This window comes from Erithacus rubecula (genome assembly GCF_903797595.1).
Source record: "Erithacus rubecula genome assembly, chromosome: 4".
NCBI lineage: Eukaryota > Metazoa > Chordata > Aves > Passeriformes > Muscicapidae > Erithacus > Erithacus rubecula.
In genome coordinates this window covers 67,191,909-67,208,909 of record NC_136686.1, presented here as the reverse complement: position 1 = coordinate 67,208,909, position 17,001 = coordinate 67,191,909, and the positions used below count along the sequence as shown (strand labels likewise).

Here is a 17,001-nt window from a genome sequence, read left to right as displayed (position 1 = left end):
AGGAAGGTTTAACCTATTATTTTAAAAAAACAAACCCTAAATATCTTGTTTCTCTGACTTCATTGCAGATATTTCACATCTTCAGCAGCCCCTCAGAGGACAGGTCCCATCATGAGGTTGCAACCCCCTCTGTAAGCAGCTTGTAAATTATTCTTAATATCACACAATGAACACCCAAGAGGGAGGAAATGGAGCTGCAGCCAAAAGTGAGGACAGCATTTAAGAGCAGTCAAAGCAGCAATCTTGCTGAGAACTCTGCCAGCACACTGAGACAAACACTCTCCCATTTTTGAAAGAGCAAACCAATTTCCAGCATCCTCAAATAGTCAGGACATTGATTTACATCTCTTACAAACAAGAGCCCAGTGAGCAATTCGATATCTGGGAGCTGCACAGGGGTCTGAGGCTCTGTCAGATCTGTTTGATAAAACAGTGGGAACCTGTTTGCAGTGTGCTCCCTGCACATTGTCCTATTAAACAGGAGCCCTGGGTAGCTTTGGGGGCCCATTTATCTGTGAGATCTGACAAGATCCCAACCCTGGGTAACTGAGGATGTCCTTTTCTCCTGTCTTTCACACTTCAAACATCCTCTCCTGTCATTTCATGCCCATCAAGGGGCTGTTTGACCACAAAGCTTTGGCCCAGGAAGCTCCTCCTGTCCCCTTCCTCTTCCAGAAAGGCTTTAAAGAACCCAAGCATTTATTAGGGAGTTCACCTGGAAAATTGCAGCCCCACAGGCTGCTCCCTGTGGGCAGAGGAAAGCTGTCCCCAGAGAACAGCTCTCAGAAGGAAGAGCTTTGTATTTACTCCTAAACTGGGAATATGAATGACTTTGTTATTTGTTATTTGATTGAGAAATTATTCCTTCCTTTGATTCTTGGAGGGAAAAGAGGGGAGAGCAGATCTGTCACCTTGGGCTGTCCAGGAGCCTGGCTGAGATTCCCTTGGGAGGCAGAGGAGTCCAGGAAAGCTGGACATCCTTCAAGAGGACAATTCTAAAGGCACAGGAGGAGGCTGTCCCATGAGGCTGCAGGAAAAAGACCAGCCTGGCTGGACAGAGAGCTGGGACTGGAGTTCAGAGGAAAAGAGAGTTCCTGCCTTAGGAAAAAGCTGAAGGCAGCCCAGGAGGAGCAGAAGGATGCTGTGAGGCTGTGAAGGGATGTCTTAGGTTGCAATACTGCAAACTGCTGGATGTAACCAGCAGTGTGTATTCTGTCACCATCTGTGAAACCAGGTGGGGCAGTGACCCTGATCTCTGTGGGAGATATCTCCTGTTAATGGGCCAGCTGTTAAAACCAGCTGGGGCAATGCCCTTTATTTTTTCCCATCCTCCCTCCAGGAGATATCTCCTGTTCATGGCCACTGAGTCCCAGGGCATGGCTGAGAAAATTCCATCATCCCACTGGGAGATGCTCCAGCCAGGGCAGGAGCCAAGCCTTTCCTACCCAGAGAAAAACTGACATTTGGAACATCAGAGCAGCCTTTACCCACTGGATTCCAGAGGAAAACTGGACCTTTCCACATTATCACTGCACCTTTGGAGAAAACTGCACCCTTCTAATAAAATTGCAGGCATTTCATACATTTTTCATCACCAAACCATTTTTCACCTGAAAATGCTCAACTCTGAGTTCAAGCAGGCAAATTTGAGCTGTGGGTTAAACCCCTAAAAGCTGAACCATGTGCCTCACTGATTCCCCACCTCCAGAGTTACAGAGGGAGCAGCTTCCCTGATCCCTGCTCTGATGATGCCCTGAAAAAAACTCTGTTCCAACTGGAATTCATTTGCTCAGTGCTGCCACTTCCCAAGGAGCTTTTTCATAGCTCCAATCTGATCCCTAAAAAGCCAATGTTAGGAACTCATTTAAGTAAAGCAGCTAAAAAAAAAAAAAAAAAGGCTCTTGGGTCTTGTTTTTGATTCCAGTGAACAGCCAAAATTTGCTGCTCCTCATTATGAAGGTTTCATTATCCACGGGCTTTTATGGGAGTCTTGTAAAATTTAATGTACTATTTTCCATGATTTATGTCTTTCTGGTGATCTCCTTTGTACCTTCAATCCTTCCAGAAAAAAAGCACACGAGTTACTGGTGGTCCAGAGGTGTAATTTCAGATTTGAAGGGATATCACTTGCTAATTCCTGCTGCTGAATCCTTGTTCTGACACAGTTCATGGAGCTACAAATGGGCAGTTCCTACAGAAATGGGTCCTTGGAAGATTTTGGGAATTTTCTGTTTTTCATTGCTACCAAACCCAGAAGAAAACCCACTTCAAAATCCTCCTAATCAATACAAGCATGAAAATCAAGTCTACAAATAAAAAAATAAGTGCACTGTAGCAAATTATTTGATGTTGGGACCACACAGAGGAACAATTCATGAAATTATACAGAAAGAGCAATTATGTGTTACTTTTCTGGCTTTCACCACACAGATCTAAAATCTCCTTGATTTTCCTTTTCCTTCCCCAAACACATCCCCAGATCATTAAATTTTAAGGAAAAAATGATAAAGGCAATTTATCCAGCTGGTGTCAGATCCTCAGGTGAGGTTCATAAGAAGAGAAGAAATCTTTGGAAAATTTATTGAGCATGTTTGGAGTAGAGGCACCTGTGACAACCAACTGGCACAATGGCATTTTTTAGATTCATGTTGAAAATTGGACATTCCAAGCTCTGGTTTAGAGGTCTCTGTGCTGTCACTGAAGTCTCTGATTTTTGAAAAAGAGAGACAGGAGCAGTTCCTACACCTGACCTTAGAACCACCACACTGCCTGGCCCTACAAACTCTTTTTTTTCCTCAAAAAAATCATTGAAATAAATTAGAAATTTAGCAAAAATCTACATATGCCACCTATATCAGTATTTATTGTCACCACCAGCTCATCTTCTGCAGGATTTCTAAGAATTATTGTCCCAAATTTCCCAGGAAATGGCACTCTTGGGTTTGGAAGAACATTTTGAAGTTCCAGGAAGAGCCTGGCAAAGCAGCAAATGCAGCAAATGCCTTTCAGAGTACACAAAGTTCAAGCAGAGAAAGAGAAATTTATTTCTCTGAAGTGGCATGAAGGGAAATGTGAGCTGCCACATCTCCAATCCTCAGGTGAGCATTACCAAAGGGTTTGTTTATTTCACATGTGGCAGGAACAACTTTAATTTCCTTATAAAGATTCTACAGCACAAGGTAGCATCTCCTCTGGGAAAGGGAGTGCAGGAAGGACTCCAAATTTTGGCATCTTTGCTGGGATGGGATGAATGAGTCAGTGCTTTAGAATGACACCCATTAATATGCACAGACACTTTGTTTCATCAATAAAAAGCCAAAGAACTTAAGTGACTACAGGCAGAAACAGCTTTTGTTATGCATAGGCATAAGTTTGAAATTCTCTGCTAGTTGTGCAGTCCTGGAAAAGGCTACTTTTAAATAAAATTACACAGAAAAAAAAAATCTACATAAGTACATTGTGCACTTGAAGCAGAACCATATGCATATTTTATGTGGATCAAATGTTTTCTGTTAAAATCCACATCTTTGCCAAGCTGAGGGACACTTGCCCAGCACTTAAATGAGTGATGCAGAGCACAAGGAAAAGCCAAGGAAGAGATTTTTCTGTGAAGTGCAAAAAGAAGATCAGGAGGGAGCATCTCCTGCTCCTTTCCCCAGCCATGAGGTGGGAGATGCCCATCAGCTCCATAACTTCAGACTTTTGGGGTTTTATTACTATAGAGAAGATCAGTATTTTAGGGGGAGAAAATAGCAGACACTATAAATATCACTGAAAAAAATGAGTATTTTAACATTTAGAGGGGTTGGAACTAGATGGTCTTTCAGGTCACTTCCTTTTTGTTTCCAGTGGTGAGGCTGGGATTCGGGTTTTTGTGGTTTATTTCCTCAGTTCCTCAAAATCCTGTGATCTTTTGCAAGAAAACTTCTCTCTGATCATAGAGCAGAACAGGAATTCTTAAGTTTTTCCCTTAGAATTTTCATATGGTTCTTCTCTTCCAGATTTTGAGTGACCAGGCTGCAGTTTCCAGCTCTGGAAATCTGTGACCTCCAGGACACAGAAAACCAGCCCCAGGCTCCAAGCAGGAGCAGAACTGAAGAACAAAACCCCTCCAGGAGCAGAAGATAAGAATAATCAAATGGAACAATCCCAGAGGCAAGAGTGACAAAACCAGAAACAAAAGGACAAAAGAATTAATAAGGCTGAAAAGAGAAGGAAATATTCTCTGCATTTGAGGAATACTGAAACAGGTTTGAAAGGGGAAAGAGACTGGAGGTCACTTCTGTATTATTCATCAAGGACAACCCCACTTATTAATCTCCTGAAACAATACAAAGATTGATTTCTCCTCTTCCAAAGCCTCAGACAAAAGCACCAGTGAGAGTTTTCCTCAGTGTTTGTTGCAGTAACACGAATAAAAGATCAGCCCCAGATTATTCCTGTGTACAGCCAGACCTTTAGTCAAAGTTACAAACCTCCACAAGGAACAGATTTGACCTTTTGGCTCTCACACAATAAAAAACTTCAGTAATATCTACACAAACCTGGCTGCCTGCAGTAAATAATGTTGAGGAAACCTCCACCCAGAACAAACCCTCTGCAAATCTCTGCTGCTCAATATCAACAACACAATCAAGGTCAGAATAGGCACAGAAAACTGAGTGTATTTAACTGAAGCTGGTGGGGGATAGGAGAGGGAAAATATTATTTTCCACAAGTTCTGCTCTCCTGGACACAGCACCCACTCATTTTCTGACACTGCAAAAATCACCTCCCAGCTTTTGAGCCATGAGGGGATGATTTGCCTCCTCCTACTCCAGCAAAATCAGCTGTAGATCTACAAATGAATATATCTGGCTAAAATACTCACTGCTGGAGCCTCCAGGAGTGCTGAACTGGGAAGTCTCAAGGAATTTCCGAGGTGTAGATAAATTAGTGACATCCATCAGTGGCACAGGAGAGGCATCTTTCACAAGGGACCTGTGTGAGGGGAAAGAATTAAAGCAAACAGTTCATTATTAGTTACAATATTTATTCACAAGAAATAATCCACTTATTCCTTCCATTTTAAGCCTATGAAATAGATGTTCCTGTTTCCATGCTTTCTGTCAACTTCTTAATGCTCCAAATTTCTTTATTCCCACCAGAAACTTCCACCCTTCTTCCTGCCCTTCACATTTCTGTTCTGAGCACATCCATGTGCATCCCTTCCCAAATGAACCTCCTTACTCAAAAATTAAAACATTTGGCCATTTTCATCATAAATTCACATTGTATTAGCAGCCAAAAATGTGTCACAGTGCCACAGCTGCTGGAGGTGGCAGGGGGACACAAGCAAAAAATCATTTTTAGGAGAAGGAAATGTGGAAGGCTCCTACAATGACGATCAGGATGTTTCCTTAGGGGTCAAAATACTCATGAAAACATGAAAAAACAAGGGCTAGGCTTGGAATCCTACAGAAGAACCATCCAAAGAATCAAGCCATCCTTGCTGCAAGAGTTCCTGGTATCAAATATCCATAATGTGCATCAGGGAAGTGAAAAAAAGAGAATCCAGAGTAAAAGAAAGGTCCCTGTAGCAGCCCCACAAAAGTGCAGTCTCCCAGTCTGGCTACACCAGAGCTTTGTGGCTGTTTTAATTAAGAAAATGAATAATGAAGAGACTGGTGAGCAACCCTCCTTCCTAGAAATCTCAATTTCAATCAATCCTTTCCTAAATTCATTTAATTCAACTGGCTATCTTGCCTTGCATTTTTTGGCGAGCAGATTTTTATTTATTCTCACAATAAAATCCTCATTTATCTTTTCTCTGCATATTTATCAAGTGCTGGCTCCTCTTTTCCTCCCCACCTCTCCTTCTCTGCAAAAATTATCTCCCAACACTGTGTCTCTCTTCTCTAGTCACTTTTCTCCTTCCTTTCAACAACTCAGAATTAGCAAAATCAGGCAAAAATAGCCTATATAACTGAATTCCCACTGACCACAAGCACCAACCAGGTAAGAAGTTTCAACACCTTTAAAACACCTTGCAAACACATCAAAACATTTCAGCTCAGACACTTAAGTTTTGTGGATTGCATCTTATCACTTTGTGGTTGGTTGGAAGGCTTTTAAAACTTGGATATTGAGTGAAAGAATTAGAATAAATGGTGTGTTGTTTGAATAAAAGTGTGTAGTATCATGTGGTGGAAGATTTAGAATTTAAGGTTTTAGAATACAGAAATATATAGAGGGCAAGACGGAGGTTTTAGGGTGGAAGTTTCTTTCTTCTTAACCTTCTTCTCCATGGGTCTAGGTGGGATTTTGTGATTAGATAAAAATGCTGCACTGCAGGTCACGGGTGGTTGGTTATTGGGTTAAAAGTAAAAATAATTTTGGTGTTACTTCTTAATTGGACAGTTTAGGCTTAAAAGACCTTGTAGAGAGAGAGATGTTGCCATTTCTAGTTTGTTAACTAGAACTGTGGAACCCAATGTAACAGACAAGAATTAATGAACATCCAAGTCTGAACATGAAATACCATCTCTCAATCCCTGTCTTAGGTTGCAGTACAGGATGTGACCAGCAGTGTGTATTCTGTCACCATCTATTAAAACCAGCTGGGCAATCACCTTTATCTTTCCCACAGCCCATCCTCCCTCCAGGAGATATCTTCTGTTCATGGCCACTGAGTCCCAGTGCATGGCTGATAAAATTCCATCATCCCACTGGGAGATGCTCCAGCCAGGGCAGGAGCCAAGCCTTTCCTACCCAGAGAAAAACTGACATTTTGGACACCAAGGCACCTTCTTCCCACTGCATTCCAGAGGAAAACCAGAGCCTTGCACATCATCCCTGGAGCTTCAGAGGAAACTGCACCTTCTCCAGGAGCACTGCTCCAGCTGAGCCACATCTGCCCCTGCAGGAGGATGCAGCACCATGGAATGGGACTGTGCCACCACCCTGACTGACTGACTGTGCCAGCTTGGATTCTGACTCTGGCAGGGTTGGGATTGTTCTCTGTAATACTGCATTGCTATTGGAATTGTCCTGGTAAAGAACTGTTATTCCTATTCCCATCTCTTTGCCTGAGACCCCCTTAATTTCAAAACAGTAATTCAGAGGGAGGCGATTTACATTCTCCATTTCCAAACTATAATAATTTGGAGGGAGGGATTTTCCATTCTCCATTTCAAAGACAGGCTCCTGCCTTTCTTAGCCAACACCTGTCCTTCCCACCAAGACAATCCTGACTGTGGCAGGAAGAAGTTGAAGGTGACCCTGTCCCACCCGAGCCGCGCTCTGTCCTTGCCGCGCTGCCCCACGCGGTTGGTGGATTTGATGTACAGGTGCCGGTGCAGCTCGTCGATCAGCACCAGGTGCAGGTTCATCTTCTTGCTGTGCAGCTCCAGCCTCAGGTCACTCAACCCTTCCACCTGCAGGAGGGGACCCTCCAGGGAATCCACTGCTGACACCTGGGGGGAAAAAAATGGGACAATTTTGAGACATCGATTCGTTCAATTCGCACCGTCGATTCGTTCCACTTTGCAATTTTCCTCTTGGATTATGGAAGTGTTTGAATCCCAGGATGATTCTATCCTTAAAATCCTTCTAAAGCAGGAAATCTTGAAGTAATAGTTCTTTATTTCTATGCCCAAATTATGTAGAAGGGTCCAACATCCAAATAATTCAGATTTAATGCGCAGCCTTCAAATATTAAGCATATGTATAAAATAAGTTAGTGAAAAAACAGTTCTTTAATAAAAAATCAAAGCATGGTTTGTCCCCAAATAAGAGGATTATTAAGTAGAGAAGTGTTAGAAGAAGATAGTGACAATGGTGTTTGATGGTTGTTATTATTTCCATTACAGAAACACAAAAAAATCCCCCATTATTCCAAATTCTACAAATAGGGAGAAAATGGCTTAAATTAATTTGCTTAAAGTCATGACTGAAAAAGCTTAGGAGGCCTCATCCTTTAGGCTCCACAATGTCCTGTGGTTACACCATTTGAATATCTGAAATAATGACCAGCTGACATTCCATGGGCACTAAAATCTCCTAATTTCCTTTCCTATCCTAAAAAGAAAGGTGGCCAAAACCCAAAAACAGACAAAACCCACCAGGAATGACAAATCAGCACCTAAAACCAACACTCACTATGCACCCCTCCCAGTTGGTTTTTTATTTAACAGAGATTTCCAGTTACTCATAAATAAATGATGGCATCCCTCTGCAGCTTCCAAACTCTCAGTGCTGATGCTGTAAGGAACTGGAAAGAGCATGTTTGGCATGCAGAGGTTTAAAATAAAATTTAAAAACCCATTCCCTGCTAACTGAGGATACTGTCAGTGAAATAAGACATTTGCTTGCACTTCAGGATCTCAGTTCAGAACAAACCTGTCAGCCAAACATTAAAAATTAAAAGTAAAGATACAGTGAGCAGCCAGCCCAGCTGAGGGCTGTTCCCTCAGTACCAGTAAATATTAACTCTGCTGGGAGAATATCCATCACCAGTGCATTCCTTTGCTGGAAAAACCTGGAATATCCATGGGACAGCCAAGATTTTTATATTCACTTTTAAATCTCCTCACTGGACACACAACACTGTCCATCCTCTTCCTTCCCATTATCCATCCAGGAAGAGTTGGGGAAGTTTGGCCACCACATATCACAAAACAACCCCAAAGATGAAGGAAAAAACCCAATTTCCTTCTCCCTAGAGGAGCTGGCAGAGCTCAGACAAATGGAGGAGCTCAGCAGACACCACATGGGAAACCCTGGCAGAAGTGGAAGAGTTAATTCCTCTCTTCTTCCTTTGGCAGGTGGAGCTTTTATTCCCCAATTTCCCCATTCCAAAGGCACTCTGCTGAAAGAACATCCATCACCAGTGCATTCCTTTGCTGGCCTCCAAAACCCAGGAAAAACCTGGAATACCCATGGGACAGCCAAGTTTTTTACATTAATTTTTAAATCTCCTCACTTGACACACACCACTGTCCACCCTCTTTCTTCCCCAGTATCCATCTGGGAATAGCTGGGGAAGTTTGGCCACCTAACATCATAAAACAACCCCAAATATGAAGGAAAAACTCAATTTTCTTCTTCCCAGAGGAGCTCACACAAGTGGAGCAGCCCAGCAGACACATGGGGAACCCTGGCAGAAGTGGAAGAGTTAATTCCTCTCTTCTTCCTTTAGCAGGTGGAGCTTTTATTCCTCAAATTTCCCCATTCCAAAAGCACCTGAATCCCCCCAACCACTTCAGGGAAGCTGCAAATGCCCTGGGAGATGGGCAAAAATCCCACCAGAGCAAGGAGCAGGAACAATATTTGTCATACTGAGAAAGTGAGAGATGAAAAACAGCCAGAAAAGAAGTGAAATTCAAAACAAAGTGACTTTTAAAAAATTCCAAGACATTCAGGATAAGTTTTCCCTGAAATGCAAGGAATTGGAATCTAAACTTTCCACTCTGGTTTTGTCTTTGCAGTTCCTAAAGAGTTCGTTGCTCACCAAAAAAAAAAAAAATATTAAGGCAAAAATACAGCTCTCAAGGACATCTTTTAAGGAAAAAAATGGAATATTCAACCATTTATTATGTTCATAGAAGTCAAAGGAAGGTCTCCAGTTAGTTTAGATGGCAGCAAATATAAATATTATGGTAAAAAACAAACCAAACATTTTTCCTTTCTATGGTTTTGCTTACAAAAAAGATGATTTAGGTCCTGGCAACAAAGCAGCACCCAAGATTATATTCCAGAATAAAAAATGATGGTCCTTCCTTGCCCTTTTTTCTACACATACAGAAAATAAAGTTTGTTTTTCTGCAGGGGGATCATGGCATTGTGGTGGACTAGCTGGACACTAAAGATAATTACAGGTAAAAAGAATTCCCCCACATCAATCTTTTGGCAGGAGCTGGGGTGCAGAGAGGAGCCACAGCAACACAGAGCAGCTGGAAAAGGAATCAACAATAAACAAGTTGTTATTCTTGTGGAAAAAAAACCTGCATTACAATGAGCAAATTGTAGCAAAAGAATGGGCAGTGCCCAGCAGCACCTCCTTTAATTCCTGAATTCAGCTCTCTCTCCCATTGAAAGCTGCTCATGAACACACAATAACTGTAATTTAGTCAAACACTAATTAAAATATTGGCCTGGATTAGCAGAGAATTTGGCTTAGATGATCTGATAGCAATTCCTGATGTTCAAATCTTCTTATCTCTCTCTGCTTATTAGTACCTACAATAAGCAAAGAGCCTTTAGGAAATAGAGATGAAATAAGCCTTAAAAAAAAAAAAAAAAAAAAAAAAAAGAGCTGTGCTTTTGTATAAGCTAAAAATTGCAAGTTTATAGAAAATAACCGTGGCACCAGCACCATTAGGCAGCTTGTTTAAAGGTCACAGGCAGTTTATAGCAAGGCTTAATTGCCTTAAAAAGAAAACACAGCTAAACACTTGCTTAGTGGAACAGGCAATTTGGAAGGGTTTAATTCAGCATTTTACAACAACAACCTAAGTGCTAACAAGGTATTTGTCAAAATTCTTTCTTTTCTGACTTCAGCCAAAGTTTTCCAATCTGCTTACAGTGAAATCTATTTATTCTCTTAAAGGTTCTGCTGAATCCCCCACAAGCCTGGAAGTGAGCAGAGAGAAAGTGAAAAGTTTCAATCAGATGCTTTTTTATTTTTTCAGGGAGGGGGGAAAAAAAAATCAAAATAATGATAGAATCAAAATGGAATGATGGTTTGGGTTGGAAGGGGCATTAAAGATCACTCAGATCCCATGGGCAGGGACACCTTCCACCATCCCAGGGTGCTCCAAGCCCAATCCAGCCTGGCCTGGGACACTTCCAGGGATGAGGAATCCACAGATTCTCTGGGCAAGTTGTGCCAGGGCCTTACCACCCTCAAAGGGAATAATTCCTTGCTCAATTTTTAATTATTTTACTAAAAACCAAATCCTTTCTGGCTGGGAAACCAGTTTGTTCTGAATTTGAACAACAGATATGAAAACATGAACACACAACTGAGAAAGGTTAAAAGAAAACAACGTGGTGGGTTATAATTCAAGATTAAAAAAAAAAAAAAAAAGTCATACACAAACACAATCTGACAATAGGGAAAAAGCTGAGCCCTTGGAATAAAAGAGTAAATAAATAAGCAACAACCCAGAAGGTTCCAGCTGCCTTGCTGGTGAATACAACAATGCTGACATTTAAAAGGAGAATTGATCTGCTGCTTTTACAAGGGACTCACTTTCACAAGGCACAGGAAAGGAAAATGACAAAAAAACCCAGTTGAAATAAGTGTAGGCAGATCTAAACAAGCAGGTCACTGAATCCCATTTGCAGGTGACGTGCAGGAGATAAGGACTGAGCCTGGAAAAGCTGTGGAACAGGAAAATACTCACACTGCAGATTTGGGGACTTGGCAGTGGGCAGAGACACAACACCCAGAAATGCTGGTCCCTCTTCCCTGGGAGGAGCTGGAATTGAATTCCTAGAGCAGCCCCTGGATCCCTGGAGGGTCCAAGGCCAGGCTGGACAGGGCTGGGAGCACCTGGGGCAGTGAAGGTGTCCCTGGCCATGGCAGGGGTGGCACTGGATGGGATTGAAGGTCCCTTCCCACCCAAACTGTGAACCAAAGCGCTGGGAGAGGCAGAGCAGCAGCAAGAAACACTCCCAGGTGCCACCAATTCCTGTGTCACCCAATTCCTGTGTCACCCAATTTGTGTCGCCCAGTCTCTGTGTCACCCAATCCCTGTGTCACCCAGTCTGTGTCACCCAATCCCTGTGTCACCCAGTCTGTGTCACCCAATTCCTGTGCCACCCAATTTGTGTCACCCAGTCTCTGTGTCACCCAATCCCTGTGTCACCCAGTCTGTGTCACCCAATTCCTGTGCCACCCAATCTCTGTGCTACCCAGTCTCTTTTCCACCCAATCTGTGTCATCCAATTCTTGTGCCACCAATCTCTGTGTCACCCAGTCTCTGTGTCACCCAATACCTGTGCCACCCCATCTCTGTGTCACCCAATACCTGTGTCATCCAACTCCTGTGTCACCCAATCTCTGTGCCACCCAGTCTCTGTGTCACCCAATCTCTGTGTCACCCAATCCCTATGTCACCCAATCTCTGTGTCACCCGATCTCTGTGCCACCCAGTCTCTGTGTCACCCAATCTCTGTGTCATCCAATTCCTGTGCCACCCAATCTCTGTGTCACCCAATCCCTATGTCACCCAATCTCTGTGCCACCCAGTTCCTGTGTCACCCACTGCCTCGGCACAGGAGCTGTGACAGACTGAGCAAAAGCCATGGAAAAAGCAACTTGAGAAAAAGGAGAGGAATAAATAAATCTCTTGGACATGAACTGCACCTGGAGAGCAGTGAGAAATGTTTACTTCAGCAGGATTGGTTTGTCTTCTCTATTTTTACCACTTCAAAATTCCAAATCACTTCTAAGTTTATCAGGAATAAAATAAGCAAGGAGCTCCTGAATTTAAGGCTGCAAAATTCCCACATTTTTGATGGACAATGCAAGGAATCATGGTTGGAATCACAGAATAACACCCAAAATCCAAAAGCCTGTGAAGCACCTGGAGCCTCCACTGCTGGCAACACTTAACAAGTGTTAATTAACCTGATTAAACCTGCTTTGTCTTTTAATTCCAACCTTGACACGAGTTTTATCAAGGCTGTGTTTCAGCTGTAGATTTCTTGCAGTATTTTGGTTACAAAGTGAATCAGGATCAAGTTGAAAAGTGATGGGCCAGCCAAATAATGGGATACAAGGAAAATTTCAGAAATAAGAAATCCAAAAGTTGGGAATTGTCTGCTACCAAATTGCCACAGCACAGTTTGAGGTATTCAAGATAATTATTATTCAAGATAAATCAGTGAATAGGAATTAGTTAAGATGAGTCTGAACTTAAAAACCACTCTGGTGATCCAACAGCAGAGAGTGTTCAGATAAAATCATGGAAAACAGGAAAAGCACAAAGATCAGTGATGATATTCCTGACTGCCACTTCTCCCTAAAAACAGGAAAAGGAAAAAAGGAGCCCAGGATATGAGGATGAATGAGGAGCTATGGACAGCACTGGGTGTTTACATCATGGATATTCAGGGGAGGGAAGAAATTGTTCCTAATTTTGCTCACCTTTAAAAAACTTGTAAGAATCAAAAAGCAAAGAAAGAGCTTTAGATTGTGATTATGGTTCTTTTGCAGTGTTTTGGGAAGAGCTGAACTCGCTCCCCTTCATGGCATGAAAGGATTTGTGAGTAAAAGATGCACAAAAAGGGAGGGGGGGACTGACACAGATGACTGAAGCTGAGAGGGGGAGAAGTTTGAAAAATCACTTTGAAAGATTCTCAACTCTACACACCAAAAAAAGTGCTCAGTTTGCAGAAAAACAGCTGATCCTGGGACAAGCAAACTGATCTGAGGGGGCAAGGAGAGAAATAAAAAAAGCAGAAACAAAAATAAAAGGGTTATTTTGGGTAAACCTGGTCTGAAACACCTTAACACAAAGGACAGTTTTTAGTTTTCTGAAGTGCTCCAATGGCAATGACCAAACACTGTTTTCCCTCTGCAAACTTTTAAATATTTATAAAATTATGTTCCTCACTTGCTGTCCTTTCCTCCAGCTACAGAAATTTAATTCTTTTGCATTTGCCTCAGTCACCCATCAATCATTCTCTTTCCTCCTCCACTCACTGCAATTCATCAATGTCTTTCTAGCAACAAAGTGCTGGAACCAAAAGGAAAAGAAGGACTAAAAACAAGAGTTTTATCCAACTGCTCACTTGGACCTGAACACAAATTCTGCAATTTCTCCACCAGTATGGACAAATGACTTCCCTGAAATGGCAGAATTCTCTACTGGCATCACAGATTTACTCAAGACTTTTTGCTTTCACTTCTCATTTCCATTTTCACCCCAAATGTTTTAGTAAAACTGAATTTATTGCACCTTTCCACCAGCTTTAAAGCTGCATTTTCAAAGTAATTCAATCAGATTTATCTGGATTATTTTATAGCCCTTCAAGAAATTTTTTCATGGTGTTGCTGCAGACTTTTACTGGGGATACAATTCTGTCTGACACCCCAGAGTTTAAAAAAGAATTCCTGACATCCTCTCTATTCCAACTCTGCTCCACTTTCATCACAGCCTGATTTCTTATTAAATCAACTTTCAGCAGCTGAAATGAAGAGTTGTAATTAGCAGAGCCAAGCCCCTGATGATGCTCTGGAGAGATCCTGAGGAGGAGCTGGGGTCAAGCCTGTGGTCAAAGGAGGAAACTTTAGATGCTAAACTTCATGCAAGAGACTGCCCTGATAATGTAAATTCTAGCAGGAAAAGAATGAGGGCAAGTCATTGATAACTATGCCCAAAGGGAAAAAAATTAAGATGTTTGTAAGGGAAATTCCATTTTCTGTGTTTAAAACTAGCCTGAAGTTTATTTAAATATAATAAAAGCAATATTTAAGGGGGGGAAACAGGTAAAAATTACAGGAGAGAGGTGGAAAGTGATCTAAGAATAAACACCCCCAATCCTTCTGCATAAAGAATTTACCAATATTCCACCAAACTCAGCCTGGACAAAGTAAATGCCCTCAGATCCTCCTTGTGTGGCCCCAAAAATTCCAGGCACACAAATCCCAGGATTTCCAGGGTTCTGTGAATCACCAGAAGTATGTATGGAATGAATAAAATTAACAAAAACCAAAGTGCCTCTTTCTCACCTGTCCCTCACCTTAAGAAATCAGCAGATTTGCCAATTATTAATAATTAATAGAAGCCTCATGTGAAATGAGATACAACCCTGGAGATGCCACTTCTCAAAAGAGAATTTGAAGCAGAGGCAAAATTTAAATTTACCTATGAAAGCATTTCTACAGAATCCCAAACAAACCCAGGCCTCTTATTTCCACTTCATTCTAAACTATAAAACTCATCCACAGCAGCACCTGAATCCCAGGGCTACACTAAGGAATGCAGAAACAAAATGAAAAGTGTTTTTTATTGATTTTCCTTGTTCCAGCTGAAAGGCAGGCAGTAAATAAAATGCAGCCTGAGAACTGCATTGTTATTTTTATTTATTTCATTATTCCAGGCTACTTAAGGTGTAAGAACTCTGCTCACTAGGAGGTGTTTGTGATGGAAAGACTCTCCTTGTGCCATCCTGAGGAAAGCCACAGGTGGCAGCTGCTGTCAGGTAATAAAAATGAAACTTTTCAGCCATGCCCAGGCTGAGAGTGTTTTCCTGGCAGCCTCCAAAGGTTTTTCCAGAGGATTAACATGGAGGGCAAAGTGAGGAGCACTGGGGGTTGTTGAGGAGGACAAAGAATCATGGAATGGTTGGGGTTGAAGGGATCCTAAAGTTCATCCAGTGCCACCCCAGCCATGGGGAGGGACATCTGCACTGTCCCAGGCTGCTCCAAGCTGGCCTTGGACACTTCCAGGGAATTTCTGGAATGAGATGCTCATTATGGGATGAGGAAGAAGAGTGAAAATCTGCACACAGAAACACCCTCATCTCCTGAGAAAACATCTCAGTATTTTAAAGCTTGTTTGACTCCCCATAGCAAGTGGGGCCCCTTGTCCTCACTGCTCTCCAGGATATCCCTGCCCTGTTTTATTTCTCCTTTATCTCATTTTCCTGTGCCATCTTTTTTTTTTTTTTTTCCCAGAGAAGCTGTGGCTGCCCCTGGACCCCTGAAGTGTCCAAGGCCAGCTTGGATGGGGCTTGGATCATCCTGGGAGGTGTCCCTGCCATGGCAGGGGTGGCACTGGGAGAGCTTTAATGTCCCTTCCAACCCAAACCATTCTGGGATTCCATGATTTCTGCACAGCATTTCCACTTATTCACACTCCTTCCACTTCTAGCACCCCTTCTGTTGTCACCCAGTCACTCAGTGGTGTTGCAAACTCCTGCCTTTTAAAAAAACACAAAACCTCACTTGTTTTGGAAAATGCCAAATGTGCAGTGAGAAAGTAATCAGCTAAAAACCCACAAAAACCTGCTGCTATTACTCACATCAGAAAGCAGAGCAGGAGATATGTATTATTCTTTTCCTGACATTAAAAACCTGAAGTCTTTAACAATGGCAAAGAAAGAAAAGTAGGTGTTGGAGCAGCATTCCCTGCTTCTGGAGAAACAAAATACTCCCAACTTTTTATTTCCTAGGAAAAAGACACAGGAAAAGGATGTGCCCAATTCCTCACTCTGTAACACAATGATGGGGGAAGTTAAGTAAAAAATAATCAAAGGGCTCCATCCTTTCTTCTTCCCACCTTCATTCTTCCTTTTTGTCTTCCTAATAAAATAATCAGCTGGAAATAGCAATGGTCCTCCCTCTTATCCCATGGACAGATTTCTGCAGTTTCAGTGTTTATTATCTGCCACAAGGGCAAATCCAGACACAAAACCAAAGCAGCCTAAAGAGTTTTTATTTAATTATATGACATGACCTTGAATTGCTTTATTCAACAATACTTCTTCACCGTTTTCAGTATTTTAGCTCTTAAATTATAATAACAAATGGCAAATATTAAGTTTTCCCTATTGGGACCTCATGTGTCAACAGCAGAATCAGCAGAATTAAAGTAACAGCACAGATCTCCACCATCTTCAGCTAATTAATTTATTAATTACTATGCAAAGCATAATCAATGTACAGCCCAGTGCTGGGGAGACTGGACATGAAACTGTTTCCTCCAAGGGTGAATCTCCTGTCTGGCCACTGCTGCCTGTCCTGCTGCTGATCTCTGGTGGTGTGGAGCATTCCCAAAACATCTCCTCTGGAAGAACTTGGGTTCCTCATTGCAGCAGCCAAGCTCAGGCTTCCAGGGAAGTGACATCAAATCTGTCCCTGGCCCCTGCTCTGCTTCCCTCTCTGGAGACTGTTCTTAGGAAGCTCCTCCTGGTCAGAATTTCCCCTCAAGAGCAGATCACAGAATTGAGGAATGTTTTAGCTGTCAGATCATTGAGTCCAAGCATTCCCAGCAGTGCCAAGGCCAC

General features: G+C 42.2%; 1 protein-coding gene across 1 annotated transcript in view; it reads right to left on the bottom strand.

Annotated features, from left to right (window-relative positions):
- The window catches only part of EXOC4 (exocyst complex component 4), a 287,466-nt gene that overhangs the window by 244,963 nt on the left and 25,502 nt on the right, over positions 1 to 17,001 (bottom strand). Inside the window, exons 4-5 of the mRNA XM_079303974.1 lie at positions 7,270 to 7,454; positions 4,871 to 4,980 (exon numbers count right to left, since the gene is read on the bottom strand). Of these exons, the coding sequence (XP_079160100.1) occupies positions 4,871 to 4,980; positions 7,270 to 7,454 (295 nt within the window). The remainder of the gene's footprint in view (positions 1 to 4,870; positions 4,981 to 7,269; positions 7,455 to 17,001) is intronic.